Source organism: Eupeodes corollae, chromosome 3 (genome assembly GCF_945859685.1).
Source record: "Eupeodes corollae chromosome 3, idEupCoro1.1, whole genome shotgun sequence".
NCBI lineage: Eukaryota > Metazoa > Arthropoda > Insecta > Diptera > Syrphidae > Eupeodes > Eupeodes corollae.
Genome location: NC_079149.1, coordinates 78,601,421 through 78,614,414, shown reverse-complemented (window position 1 = coordinate 78,614,414; position 12,994 = coordinate 78,601,421). Strand labels below are relative to the sequence as shown.

The following is a 12,994-nucleotide window of genomic DNA, read 5'->3' as shown; positions in this document are numbered from 1 at the left end:
TTGAGTTTAAAATTAATTGGGTCGCTTCGAGAGAAAATGTCTTCGTGTGATCTACGGTCCCGTTTGCATCGAAGGGAAGTGGAGGAGAAGATTGAACGACGAGCTGTACGGGCTGTACAGCGACGTAGACTTAGCCAGAAGGGTAAAAGTCCTACGACTAAGATGGCTGGGTCACGTAGAGCGCACAGGACAGCGCAGTAGAGGAAGTCCGCGGATCAGGTGGCGCGCACCAGTGGAAGGTAACCTCACCCAACTTGGAGCGCGACACTGGAGACATCTAGCTAGGGACCGAGCTAGATGGAGAAGTTTGTTGGGTGAGGCCCTAGTTCACACAGGACTGTAGCGCCACCTTAAGTAAGTAAGTAAGTTGTGTTTTGACATATCCATATCAAGAATAAATTGATTTATTTTACCCATGGAAAAGCCAAAAGCGATTTAAAAATTTGACGAAAAAATAATTTTTGTTATTTTGGTCTTAGAAAAGTTTAGCGTACAAACAATGTTTTAGCATTTTTGCATTGATTTATGAGCAAATTTAAATAAAATAACTTTTGCATGAGAGGATAATTTATTTTTGACCATTCGTGATAAAAAAAAACTCGAAATTGATAAAATGAGGGATACTCCACTTCTGCTCTTAAAGTCTCAATTCATCAGTCTATACATATAACATTTATATTTTAACAATATTATATTCTGCCACATTGGAAAGAGAGCATTAAAAAGGAATTTTTCAAAAAAGATCCTAAATGGAGAAAATAGGGGCAAAACACAATCAAAGCCGATTTGCTAAACGGGATGTCTGAGGAAGATGAAAACCTTTTCCCAAAAACAAATACTACGAAAAATAATCAAAAAAACTGTACAAATATATTTTAAAAAAAATAAAGTAGTGTTTAAGACATAAACTTTTACAAACGATTATTAGTTGAACTACAGTTTTAGAATTTTCGTTTTCAAAAGCTGGTGGGCTAAATACTGTAAATAATGTTTTTTTTTTTATAATAATCGCACACACAAGGGGATATTACTATACCTATTATGCAGAGACACAGGTGAGCATTAGGGAAACGATATAGGGTTTAAAAGGCGGTGTCGGTGCGCATTGTTTTTGAATTCCTGAATATTTTAATGACTAGGAAAGACAGAGTGGGGTAAGGCATTCCACATTCGCGTAGTACGGCTAAAGAACGAATCTCTCTACTTGACATTACTACCCTTATTACGAAAAGCGAATCGACCATTCGACTCATTTCCTGAAAAACATTTCAATATTCAATACAAAACCCAACTTTTTTTGGAAAAAGAGTTGTTAACCCATTTGAAGATCGAAATTAACCCATCTTAATTTTGCTATATATTGGACTTCCTAAACTTTCGCTTCAAGTCGAACGAACCAACGATGAAATTATCACCAATCAATTTGAATGATCTATATTCAATAATTCCCATGGGGCTTAAGTAAGTTTCAAGAGCACTAGCCCAAAGATGGGAGTTATATGTTCAAGCTTTGGACGTTTGGGAGATAAATATCTTGCATCGCCTTAGGAAACCCAAACATCGTCGTTCTATAAAAGGTGGTTGGTGACACACATAACGGGAATAATTGCTTATAATAGAATTGTCACTTTAATATTTATTTTATAAAAGTTGAATAATCTTGTACCAATGATAACATTCACCAGCTCTGCAAAACTCGAAAGAAGTTGGTATGATAACTAAATAATAACAAGATAAAAAAATAGTAAAACCAATTTTGTTAGCCACTAAAGAAAATTTCAAAAGTTGTTTTCATTACCGCAATGAATGATCAATATGGTGGAATAAAATAAAAGTTTCATCTCAAAATGTGAGATAGTAAGCTGGAAATTTGTTAAAAGCTTCCTTTTGGTATTTTAAACATTGTGTAAAAAGTAAAATGTTTTACTCTTTTTGCCATAGAGGAAATATATTATGTTGCATAATTCATTTTTCATAAAATATTACATGAATTTTTCAATTTTTGAATTCAACGGATCTCTTTCCTGAAAAATTGTTGAACGTTAACAAAAATAAGGAATACACAAACTTGCAGCTTATAATTATAATCTCTTAATTTCAGGTTGACATACTTTGTTCGAGATGAGATGTTTTCATTAGCGAACCAAGACATTCGACATACTACGGTTGGCGAACTTTAAAATTTGAGTTCGAAATTCAGCGCTACCATACAAAATATAAAATATAACAGACATAAATAAAGGTTAACTCATGAAATTGAAAATAAAATCTGCTGTGTTCATAATTTATAATTTTCATATTTAATAAAAATACAAAATAAAACAGAATGATAAGCAACAGAGATTTGTTTTTTAGAGAAAACGAAAATTACAGAATACAATTAAGAATGTAAGAATGCTTTGACTGCGAAAGAATATTCGAGACAACTCTACTGTCTTGGAACTCCCTATCATGTAAGTAGAAAAAATATTTTTTACTGGATGTTCTTTTAATTCTAATTAATTTCTTAAGTCTCAGATCATACCTTTGACTGAATAAGGAAGCGTTTGTTTTCGTATTAAATACCTCCTTAATCCCTGCTATACTAAAATTAGCTTGTTTTTTAGCTAGTGGGAGTTATCAGGGCAGCGCCAGCGTTGGAAATAATTTTGATTTAGGCATGTTGCAATCCTCGGTTTCCTTAGTGTTTGAAGAAGTTGTGTGTGCAATTGAAGACATTTTATGTCTATGTTTCAACGGTCAGGTTACCAGAAGTAATTGAATGTGTTGATGGAACCCATATAGGAATCGTTGTTCCGGTTGAGTTGGGTCATCAGTATCTTAAAGAAAAGAAAAGGATATAACAGTTTAAACGCAATGATAGTAACTTTTTTCCTTGAGATTAGCTTTTGGTTTTCAATACAAGGGTTAAAGGCGTTACCCACTATCGTCTTGTTTGCTCACTCTTTTCAGAAACGTAAGTTCTAGTTCAATGCAGTCTTTATTCAATAAGCATCACTTTTAAGGCAGAAATATAAATAGATAGGACTATTAGCTTTCTTAAAAGTCGATTTCAAAGGCACAACAAATTGTGAATGCATGCTGTGCCTTGAATAACATTTTTATAAAATACCGAGTTACAGATCCAGAAATTGTAGAAGAGGAAATAATTTTACCGACAGAAGGAATACAACTCAAAACTCCAAGCGTTGCCGAAATAACAACTATAACATTGGGATGCAATTCAGGTAAGTTTATTGTGCCTTTAAATCTCTATATATTATTATCTTTTTCAGGCAGCACTTCAACGTCTTGTAAACCAATTAATAAGTCCTATGTAATTTGGCTAGATGAACAAAAGCACATACCTTCTGGCCACTAGTTGCCAGAAGGTATGTGCTTCATTCATTGAAAGTTTTCTTTTGATTTTAAGCGTATAATCCAGCAAAACCTGTTGAATAAATACAAGTTTTTTTCGAATTCACATTACCTTGTGCCATTATTTTCCATCGCAAGTAGGTGGCCCAAGTGATTTTATTGTTTTAGCAAATTGGTCCCAAATTCTGCAACACCTCTCGATAGATTCGGGTTCGATTCCATCATTTCGACTAGCTTGTTGGACTGATTTTTTATTAGTTATCTTGCAGCTGAATGAAAATGCATTGATTCATGTTATTTTATAAAAGAAATGAAATATTCATATCTACTTATGTAAATTGTTTTATATTCATGACAATTCTTTTACATAAGCTTCTACCTTTTCTCACACAATATGAACGTTCGACAAATAATAACACGAATGACGTTTAAATCAACGAACATTCGATAACGACAATAGAATGAGATCAATATTCGAAAAATATGACATTTAAGTCGAATCAACGGTTCTTAATTTGCCAACGGTAATACAAATTTCTCACACTCACACGTTTATTCATTCGACTCGCCGATGGTAATAGGGGTTTAGTCGTCTGTCAAACTATTTTGAGCCAATAATTTTGCCACACCAGATTCAATAAATTTCTCTATTCGAATATAGGATAAAGGTTTATTCAAAGCTTGGTTTTAATAAAATGAACATAGAGTTTATAATGTTTGATTGAATTAAAAACTTCTCGAAATAACTTCAAGTGAAATTAAAAAGATCTTAAACTCTCATTTCTATGATTTTCATCAGCTCTATTTATTTATTTTTTCTTAGTTTGATATCAAAAACTGAGTCATCTCAAATGAGATTAATGTGAATACTCACTTACTTTTGTATTTCATGTAAAAGTTGATGCTCATATTAAACTCTTTTGAGATTTCTCAAACTATAAACTTAGACCTATAGTATAAAATAACAAAGTTTCACAAATCAAAATCATCTCGCAGGTTATTGTATTCCATGACATGCTTTCTGATTGCCGATCCATCGACCCAGGTAACAAAATCTTCAAGATTTCTGGACACAAGAAAAGCTGGATCTTTGACCATCTCGGGTCCAACTCGCACATGACCATGTTCTATTAAATCTGTAGCACCTTTTATGTTTTCTGACAATTTTTCTATTAAAAATAAAGATTTATATTTGTTGTTTTATAATAATTATATAGTTGAAACTCACGTTTAACCATAATAACAGGCAATCTTCGTCGACAAAAGCTACTAGCTGAGATTCGGCTCGCTGTTTCCAAATCTAATTTATCCTTTGCCAAACCTAGAGAATGTAGTTTTTCCAACAGTCTAACTGTTGCTTCTACTTTAAAGGGGTCAGTTTTATCGAGTTTGGCTATTTTTTCAGCTAGTTCCCGAATAGAACGGGATAGTTTATTATATCTAAAGAAAAAGGCTTTATTAGTGAAATTAAAAGAAATAGCAAAACAAAATCCTGAGCTCACTTTGTGTAATCTTCTCGCTTACGAATATGATACCTACGAAGAATAACATTTTCTTTTGCGGCATTATCGACTTTCCACGTAATAAAGTCAACTTTTTTAAGTAGTTTTTGTTCATGGTATTTTAATTTACGAACCATTTTCTAAAGATACTTTTATAGAATATCGAAAATTTCAAGAATAATAATACAAAAAAAACGTGTTAGGCTAACGATAATAGTACTTCTGTTAACTGTCAAAATATATAAACAACAAAATATCATAGACACAGCATATAAAGACTGGAATCTATCGTACGTTTTACCCTCCAACACCCATTTGTTTACATTATTGTATTTGTATTTTTGACATTACGTGGTGTGTTATGCAAAATATCTTCAACTTCCTCAAAATGTACCTAGAAAACTATGCACATAAGGTAGCCCACAGACATCATACTTAGGAAAAATGTATCGATGTGCGGAAAAGTGTGTGCTACTGCACACACCGATTTCCGATTCCAGGCCATAGAGGAATATATGTAAGTATATAAAAACCTTTTAATTTTTCGTGTCAGTGTCTCCATGAGAGGTCAATTATAGTAATCAATGGTTTTCATTATTGAAACTTATTATTAAATTTTGTTGACAGGTCGTTTATAGCTATTATTAAAAATTCACGTCATTATAAATAATTTCCTTATTAAAATTGACCGAAAAATGTGTACTGACAGAAATCTGTCATTGGAATTGTGTGAAATTGGAGCACAATTCGTTGGAAAGATTTGTTTCACTTTCGAACATAAAAGTATCAGCTTTTTAGGAAAATGAATTTCCGTCCGGAAAATAGAAAAATAAAGTTTTTATCGAAAAGTAACTGCGCAATTAAACTTTTTTTAATTCTTTGTGTGATTTACCATCAATCAGTATAAAATTTGTATTTCTATTTAAAGGGAAACACTAATGAGTGCATTGCGATCTTTTATCCTTGAGAACTCTTGCACAACTGTAGGCGTTTCCCTGTTTGAACGAGATCTGCCAGAGTTCTTCAGCTGTAATCCTTTTTTCAATGAGAGTTTAACTTGGAGTGCATGCTATGAGCTCTAACTAAAACGACCAAACAAATGGAGTAAAAAGCTGAGCAGGTGTGAATTTGTATGGTATGAAAGAGACAAATGACAATTTCTAAGATTTGTTTCTGTTCAGGTCAAAAACGCTTTTTGTGTGTAGTATTTGGTATGTCGTATGTTAAGGAATCACACACAAGTGTATATACAATCTATAGTATTATCATGGAGTTATTTCTTTTTAACGTTCGCCGTAGCCTCAAGGTGGAGTTAAAAGTTTTATATAGAAAAGTTAATTTAAAAAAAAACTGTAACAGCTATCCCCATACAAAATTTAACTATAGGCTTTAAATACAAACCAAAGGTGTTGGTACATAAGGAAGCACACAAATGTCAAAAACAATATTGGCTGAATCACATACACGCTTCAGCTTCGGCTTCGCCTGAAGTTTACGAGTTCAGCCATAGGAATTCAATGCATGCTATCACAATGGAGCTTCGACCTCACGTTTCCTTTGACAATCGTAAGGAAAAGAACGTAATGTAACGTAATGTGACTCCAAACGGAAGCTCTAGTTCAATTATCTGAACATTTGCTTTGTCTGACAGCTCATCAGCTGTAAAAAAATGTCAACAAACAAAATATTTGCTCTTTGGAGGGATGAAATAATAGAAATGTCATTCAAAGCAACCTCGAAGCGGGCCTAACGTAACTCAGACGAAGCCGAAGCTGAAGTGTGTATGTGTTTCAGCCATATATGACTTTAAGTTCTTGCGCCCACTAAGCAAGTTATTTGCTGGCAATAAAAAGCTACTCGGTGATGCTCCAAGTATATTTCAATCACTAACTTAATTTCAAAATATTTTCTACAGAAATATTTGCCTTTCATACACAATCTTTTTATTTTCCATAAATCATACTTATCAAAGGTTCGAATTTGGAATGTAAGGCTAGACGCGCACATGCAACTTTTTTGAAACCAAATAGTTTGATCGTTAGCTTCTCAAAGATTGCGCACATAAGCAACTCCGAAAGGAATCAACGAAATAAACCAATACACAGGAAACATTTATATACTTTGACTACATTTTTCTCGATCTTGCACTTACAGAAAATTATTCAAGAATTTTAGTTGAATGTCCTCGCAGTTACCTATAATTCATTGTGACACAAACAAAGGTTTGTGTCTAATACAAACTAAAAAGTTCCTCGAATGGGCGACAGAATGGTTTTTGAATGTGCGCGGGTTCTCGTATAAGTCTATAGTGCTCAGTTTAGAAACCAAACAGTTTCGAAAATAAAAGTTGCATGTGCGCGCCTAGCCTAAGCGAGCACTTGATCTTCTCCAATCATTTACACCCGAAAAGGAGGTAATTTATTAACTGACGGAAAAATAGTCACAGAAGAAAAACCATCTTCCAAATTTATTGTTAGTTTTCTTAATTGCCTTCATTGAATCAAAATATGAGACGGCACGACTACATTGGATGTTTCATGTTAAGTCGAGTCGACTTTCATTGAATAAGGCCCAGTGTAGGCAGCCTGTTATAGTTGTGGTCCATTAGAACTAAATTTCGGAAGTATTTCTCCGAAATTATTTTTGGAACGAGCCTAATATTATTGTCTGTCATCTTGACAAAAGAGACAGCTGACCGACCATTCAAGACTTTGGGTGAGTTTGATAAGAAAACAACTAGTTAATTGTGTTGTTGAACGCTACATACATATATGTGGGTAATAATTAAAAGCTAACTTCCAAATACTAAATAGCAACTTCCGTGTTTTCTTATATTTGTTACTCCTGTGGTACATAGAAAGTAAAATAACTTCTCATATAAATTATAAAGTTGTTCGGATAGTTTCAAAGTAAAGAAAATTGGTCGAAGGATTTCGGGATTTGCGTGTGCTTTGTCTTAAGTAAAGACATCACGAACACTATGGCCGGGGCTCCTTTCCTTTTCAACGAAATCGAAAGAATAATAAGGAATGTAAGTAAAATTTTCCACTAAAATCTATTGAAATTAACTTTAATTTCTACAGACTCCACTCTATGCCCTTGCATTGGAAACTTTTCTTTTACTGTCTGTCATATGGTTGATCTTTTATAAACGGAATGGTCGAAAACGTTATACTTCTGAAGAAGAAGAGGCCATCATTCAAAGCTTTGAACCTGAAGCGCTTGTTGCAGAAGTAGACAAAAATCATCCAGCCCTTAAACCACGTATGGTTTCAGGTAAAGTGGGGAAGTATATTATTGTGAATGGTTACACGTGTTTGAATTTATCCACCCATAATTACTTGGGCTTTTTGGAAGATGAAAAGATAATAGACGATGCCGTCAAAAGTTTGAGAAAGTACGGAGTGGGATCGTGTGGCCCAAGAGGTTTTTATGGGACAGTGGGTAAGATATTATTTAAAAAATAAAAACAAAAAAGGGTACTGAGCAATATAAAAAATTTTTTAGACGTTCACCTGGAGTTAGAAGAGCGCCTGGCTAAATTCATGGGAACTGAAGAAGCTCTAGTGTACTCCTATGGGTTTTCTACAGTAGCTAGCGCTATACCAGCATATTCCAAAAGAACAGACGTGATTTTTGTGTAATTTTGAAATTTCTTGTGTAAACATTAACCTTGGAGTTTAATTAATTTCTTACAGTGATGAGTCAGTAAACTTTTCCATACAAAAAGGATTAGATGCTTCAAGAAGTAAAATTTTTTATTATAAACACAATGACATGGCTGACTTGGAACGTTTACTAATCGAGCAACAAAAGAGAGATTTAAAGGCAAGTTGTGAGTCACGGAATCTGAGACACAATTTACCTAACATTTTAGTTTCTTATCAACAACTATTCGTTTATCACGCATAGTCTGTTTCTGTACATAGAAAAAGAATTGTATTTGCAGTTGTGTGCCTGTATCGATTTAAATGGAGATAACGTATATTGTGTGTGTATGTTGTGTCGCTTCCATTAATTAATTTGTTTAATTCTAGGTTTACAATCATACAAACAACTATTAAATCAAATTACGCCATAGGCGCGCAAATACAGATTTTTCAATTTAAAATAGCCATGTTTTTGCAAGAAAGATCGAATCGTTTTAATTTCTAGTGGTCTTTGGTTAGGTTAGGTTAAGGTGGCTGAATATTCGGAATCCATGCACTTAGGCCAAAAAAAAGGCCCATAGTTATACCACATGAATCTAGATAATTACTTCTTACTAGTCGAACCATTTTGAGCTTTTTATAAAGCGAAGTAGGTATTTGATATCCTTTTTAGCTAGTTCACTAGGATTATCAAAAGAGTAGTCTCCCAGATGATGTTTTCGTCTTAGTGAAAGAGTAGGGCAAGTGCAGAGAAGGTAGCAGGAGCAGAGGTCATTTGAAGCTACACCAAGTCGTATTACGTATCTGCCTATAAGTCAGTGTCCCATAAGGGCACCTATTAGGGAGCTAATATGAAGTCTGCTTTGTGAGGGCCATATGAGTTTTGTGGTTGCGTATGTTGGTAAATTGTGCCACCTAGAGTTTGCTATCGCAGAAGCTGTTTATTTTAGCATAAGTTTACATGTAGGTATCGTTATACCTGTCTTCTCCCTTTCAGGTGAAATAGGTTGGCGGTTCCATTTTTAGAGAGTTTATCGGCTCTACAATTTCCTGTGATGTCTCTGTGGCCCGGCACAGAACAGAGGTGAATTTTAAATTGCTGCGCCATCTCCATAAGAGACGATCGACAATCAAGGCCCTTTGAGATTTGGTTGAGACACCGTCAATAGATTTAATAGCAGCCTGACTGTCAGAGAAGATGCAGATATCAGAAGTTGATATCACGTTTTCTCTTAGCCAGGAGAGAACCTCTTTGATCGCTAAAATTTCCGCTTGGAAGACGCTACAATGATTAGGTAGGCGGAATGAGATGCTTAGATTAAGCTTTTCTGAGTTACTACCACTACCAACTCCCTCATTTGTGTTGGAAATGAATGCTTTTGTCATCCAGGATTTTTTTGTCTTCCCATTCATCTCTGGATGGAATGGATACCTGGATTTTTTTCTAAATTGGGCTTTTGGAATGGTGATGGTCATAACCGAATCAGAATTTGGATATATTCTAAATCATATTTTATAATAATAGTTAGTTTTTTATCAGAAATAAAATTAGACTCTTAAATGTTTCATAATCCCAGAACATAATTTTCTTAGTAAATTAATATCCCAGTAAGCTAATAACTAAAAGTTGTTAAGCAATTCGTAGAAGAAGTTTAATGTTTATTTTTTTAGTTTTTTTCTTTAACACATGTGTTTTGCATATATTTTAATATGAATTAAGATGTGTCATGTATGATGCCCAGAAGTCGGCCACTATCTCTTAAATTCAAGTAACTATACCTACATGTAATTCATAAGAAAATATTTGTTTTAAAAGTCTTCACTTCACGCTTTAAGGGCTTGTAAAAAATGCAAACAATGCTGAGGTTATTTCAGCAATAAAATCTTGTTGTTGTTAAGTTTTTAATTAAAGTGTAAATTTGCTTATGAAAGAATTAGTATCTACAAAAAGTGCAAAGTAAATACAAATATTTTGTATGACGGGAAAACATCTATAACTAAAGGTATTGTTAGATTATTTATTATTATTTTGAATGTTTGTCAATAAAACAAAAATAATAATTTTATCTAAATTTTTATGAATGCAGCAAGCAGACCTTAAAAAACTTTTTTTTTTGCCTGACGTCCGAAAAAAAAATCTTGTAATTCACAACTTTATTACGAGAAGTGAATCGAACGCTCGACTTAAAGGGAACATTTTTGAAATCACTCATTTCATGAATCCCATTTCAATTTTCACTTCAAAATCCTACTTATTTCGAAAAGGAGAAGTTGACCCATTTGAATGTCGAACTTAACTTACTTTGTTCTATACTGGATTTCTCAAACGTTCGATTCGCTTCTCGTAATTAGGGCCTAATATTTTACTATTCTGCACAACTCGAAAGAATGCTTCATTTTTAGTTTCAGTTTTTTCGCGATTTTGATATCTATTTTCCTAAATTTTGCTGTCGGACCCTTATTTTAGCTATGTAAAATTAGAAGACTAACTAGAAAAGAGAGTCATTTTATGGTTAGCCATATATGTTTAAAAAAAAAGTAGCCCAATATCTAGAAAGAAAACTTTATTAAAAATTGTTTATTGTATTTAAAATTGATGAAGCCTGTTTCGAAAGAGACTTTAAATGAAGGTCCTTAAAACATTTGCGAACAAAATCGCCTTCAATGAATCAAAAACTTGTATAGAACTCAAGTAATTGAATTTGTAATTCCATCCAATAATGTGAAAATAGACATTACCCCAAGTTTCATGCAAGTAAATGATTCATTTAAACCAAATTTCTTTACACCCAAGAACTCGATACGTTAACGATTTATCCGGTACCCGACCACCCAGGAAATACGCTTAAAATCCACGTACTAAGGTCTTAGTTGTTTTAGGTATTTCCATGAGAAACCAAGTGCTGGTTCCAACATGTAATTGTTAATTTTAAACGCAATAGAAAGTGACTTTCAAAATGGTTTTAGTTTTCTTTAACTTTTTGTAATAGGCATGTTAGTAGGGAAATGTTACAATATATTTTTTGTTTAATTGTTTATGATAATTGTACATTTTGGTCAAAATATAGAACTTAACATACGGGCCCACGAGTGAAGACTAAATTTGCCGAATACTAGAGTTTAAGAAGCCGACTACACAAGATTCACATTTTTCTTTTAATTTTCGCAAATATTTTCTTTTTGATGGCAAATAAACTCGAAGAAACAATAGTTTTAGTATTAAGACATTTCAAATAATAAGACTTTTGTTTTTTTTACAACCAAAACTTAACAAACTGAATTATGAGAAAGATTAAAAAAAAGTTAAGTGGCCGACTACTAACTCCATCTGTGTAGCTTTTGGTCAGTCTCTTTTGTTTTACTTCTTAATTTTCATATTTCACAATTTTTTGTTAATATTTTTTTTTTAGAATCCGAGCAAAGCAGCTAAAACTAGACGTTTCCTTGTTGCGGAAGGAATCTACATGAACACTGGAGAAATTTGTCCCCTTCCTGAGCTTGTCAATTTGCGTTCAAAATACAAATTACGTTTGTTTCTGGATGAAAGTATTTCCTTTGGAACCTTAGGGAAAACTGGACATGGATTGACCGAGCACTTTGATATTGATGTAAGTATGATTATTAATTATGCACATAAAGTTTTATTTTATGTATGTGTACACAAATATAGCGCATTGAAGTAGATCTTATATGTGCTGGAATGGAATGGGCTGTTGCATCAATTGGAGGCTTTTGTGTTGGTTCATCGTTTATTGTAGAACATCAACGGCTCTCTGGATTAGGTTATTGTTTTTCCGCTTCGCTGCCACCACTTTTAACACAGGCTGTTATAAGTGCATTAGACCGCTTTGAAAAAGAACCGCAAATGTTCAACCAATTGGAAAACATAAGCCGTAGTATGCATCAAATTTTCAGTAATTTTTCAAAGCTGACGTTGCGTGGGAATGAAATTTCTCCAGTAAAGCATTTGTATATAAAAAATTCCCTAGGAAATGAGGAAGAACAAAAACTTCTAGCAAAAATTGCTGACAAGGTTAGATATATTAATAGTTTTAATTTAATATTCAACATATTTTTTATTTTAGTGCATTGAAAATAACATTGCTCTAATTGAAGCACATTATTTGGAAGCACTGGAAAAATTTCCCCCTAGACCAAGTTTGCGGGTCACTTCAAATATTCTGTTGACCAATACAGAACTAAATACTGCCTTCGATGTTATAGAAAAAGTGTCCAAAGATATTTTAGAATAAAATTTTCCGCTTTAAAAACATTATTCATAAGCTTAAGAACAAAAGTATCCTATATATATTATTAATGCTTAAGAAGCACTATTGTTTGGAGGTCTTTCAGACTTCCATTGATTAAAAAACACAAAATAACATAAGTATTAAAAAAAAATAAAATCAAAATTTCTTTAAACATGAAAATATGTACTTTTTCTTTTTAAATTCAAATCTTGGTCTATTTAATTGACGGGCAAAG

General features: G+C 33.2%; 2 protein-coding genes across 2 annotated transcripts; one reads left to right on the top strand and one right to left on the bottom strand.

Moving 5' to 3' along the window:
- Positions 1–4,132: 4,132 nt before the first annotated feature.
- On the bottom strand, positions 4,133–5,099 carry LOC129949125 (U3 small nucleolar ribonucleoprotein protein IMP3). The gene is made up of 3 exons (XM_056060393.1): positions 4,860–5,099; positions 4,586–4,797; positions 4,133–4,526 (listed from the first exon to the last, which is right to left on the bottom strand). Exons 1-3 carry the CDS (start codon positions 4,994–4,996, stop codon positions 4,330–4,332), a joined length of 546 nt encoding a protein of 181 aa, XP_055916368.1. The 5' UTR covers positions 4,997–5,099; the 3' UTR covers positions 4,133–4,329.
- A 2,460-nt stretch (positions 5,100–7,559) lies between these two features.
- On the top strand, positions 7,560–12,939 carry LOC129949356 (serine palmitoyltransferase 1). The gene is made up of 7 exons (XM_056060755.1): positions 7,560–7,890; positions 7,943–8,303; positions 8,367–8,499; positions 8,558–8,687; positions 11,920–12,117; positions 12,180–12,542; positions 12,595–12,939. The coding sequence occupies exons 1-7, from the start codon at positions 7,840–7,842 to the stop codon at positions 12,760–12,762; spliced, it is 1,404 nt and encodes a 467-aa protein (XP_055916730.1). The 5' UTR covers positions 7,560–7,839; the 3' UTR covers positions 12,763–12,939.
- Positions 12,940–12,994: the final 55 nt, after the last annotated feature.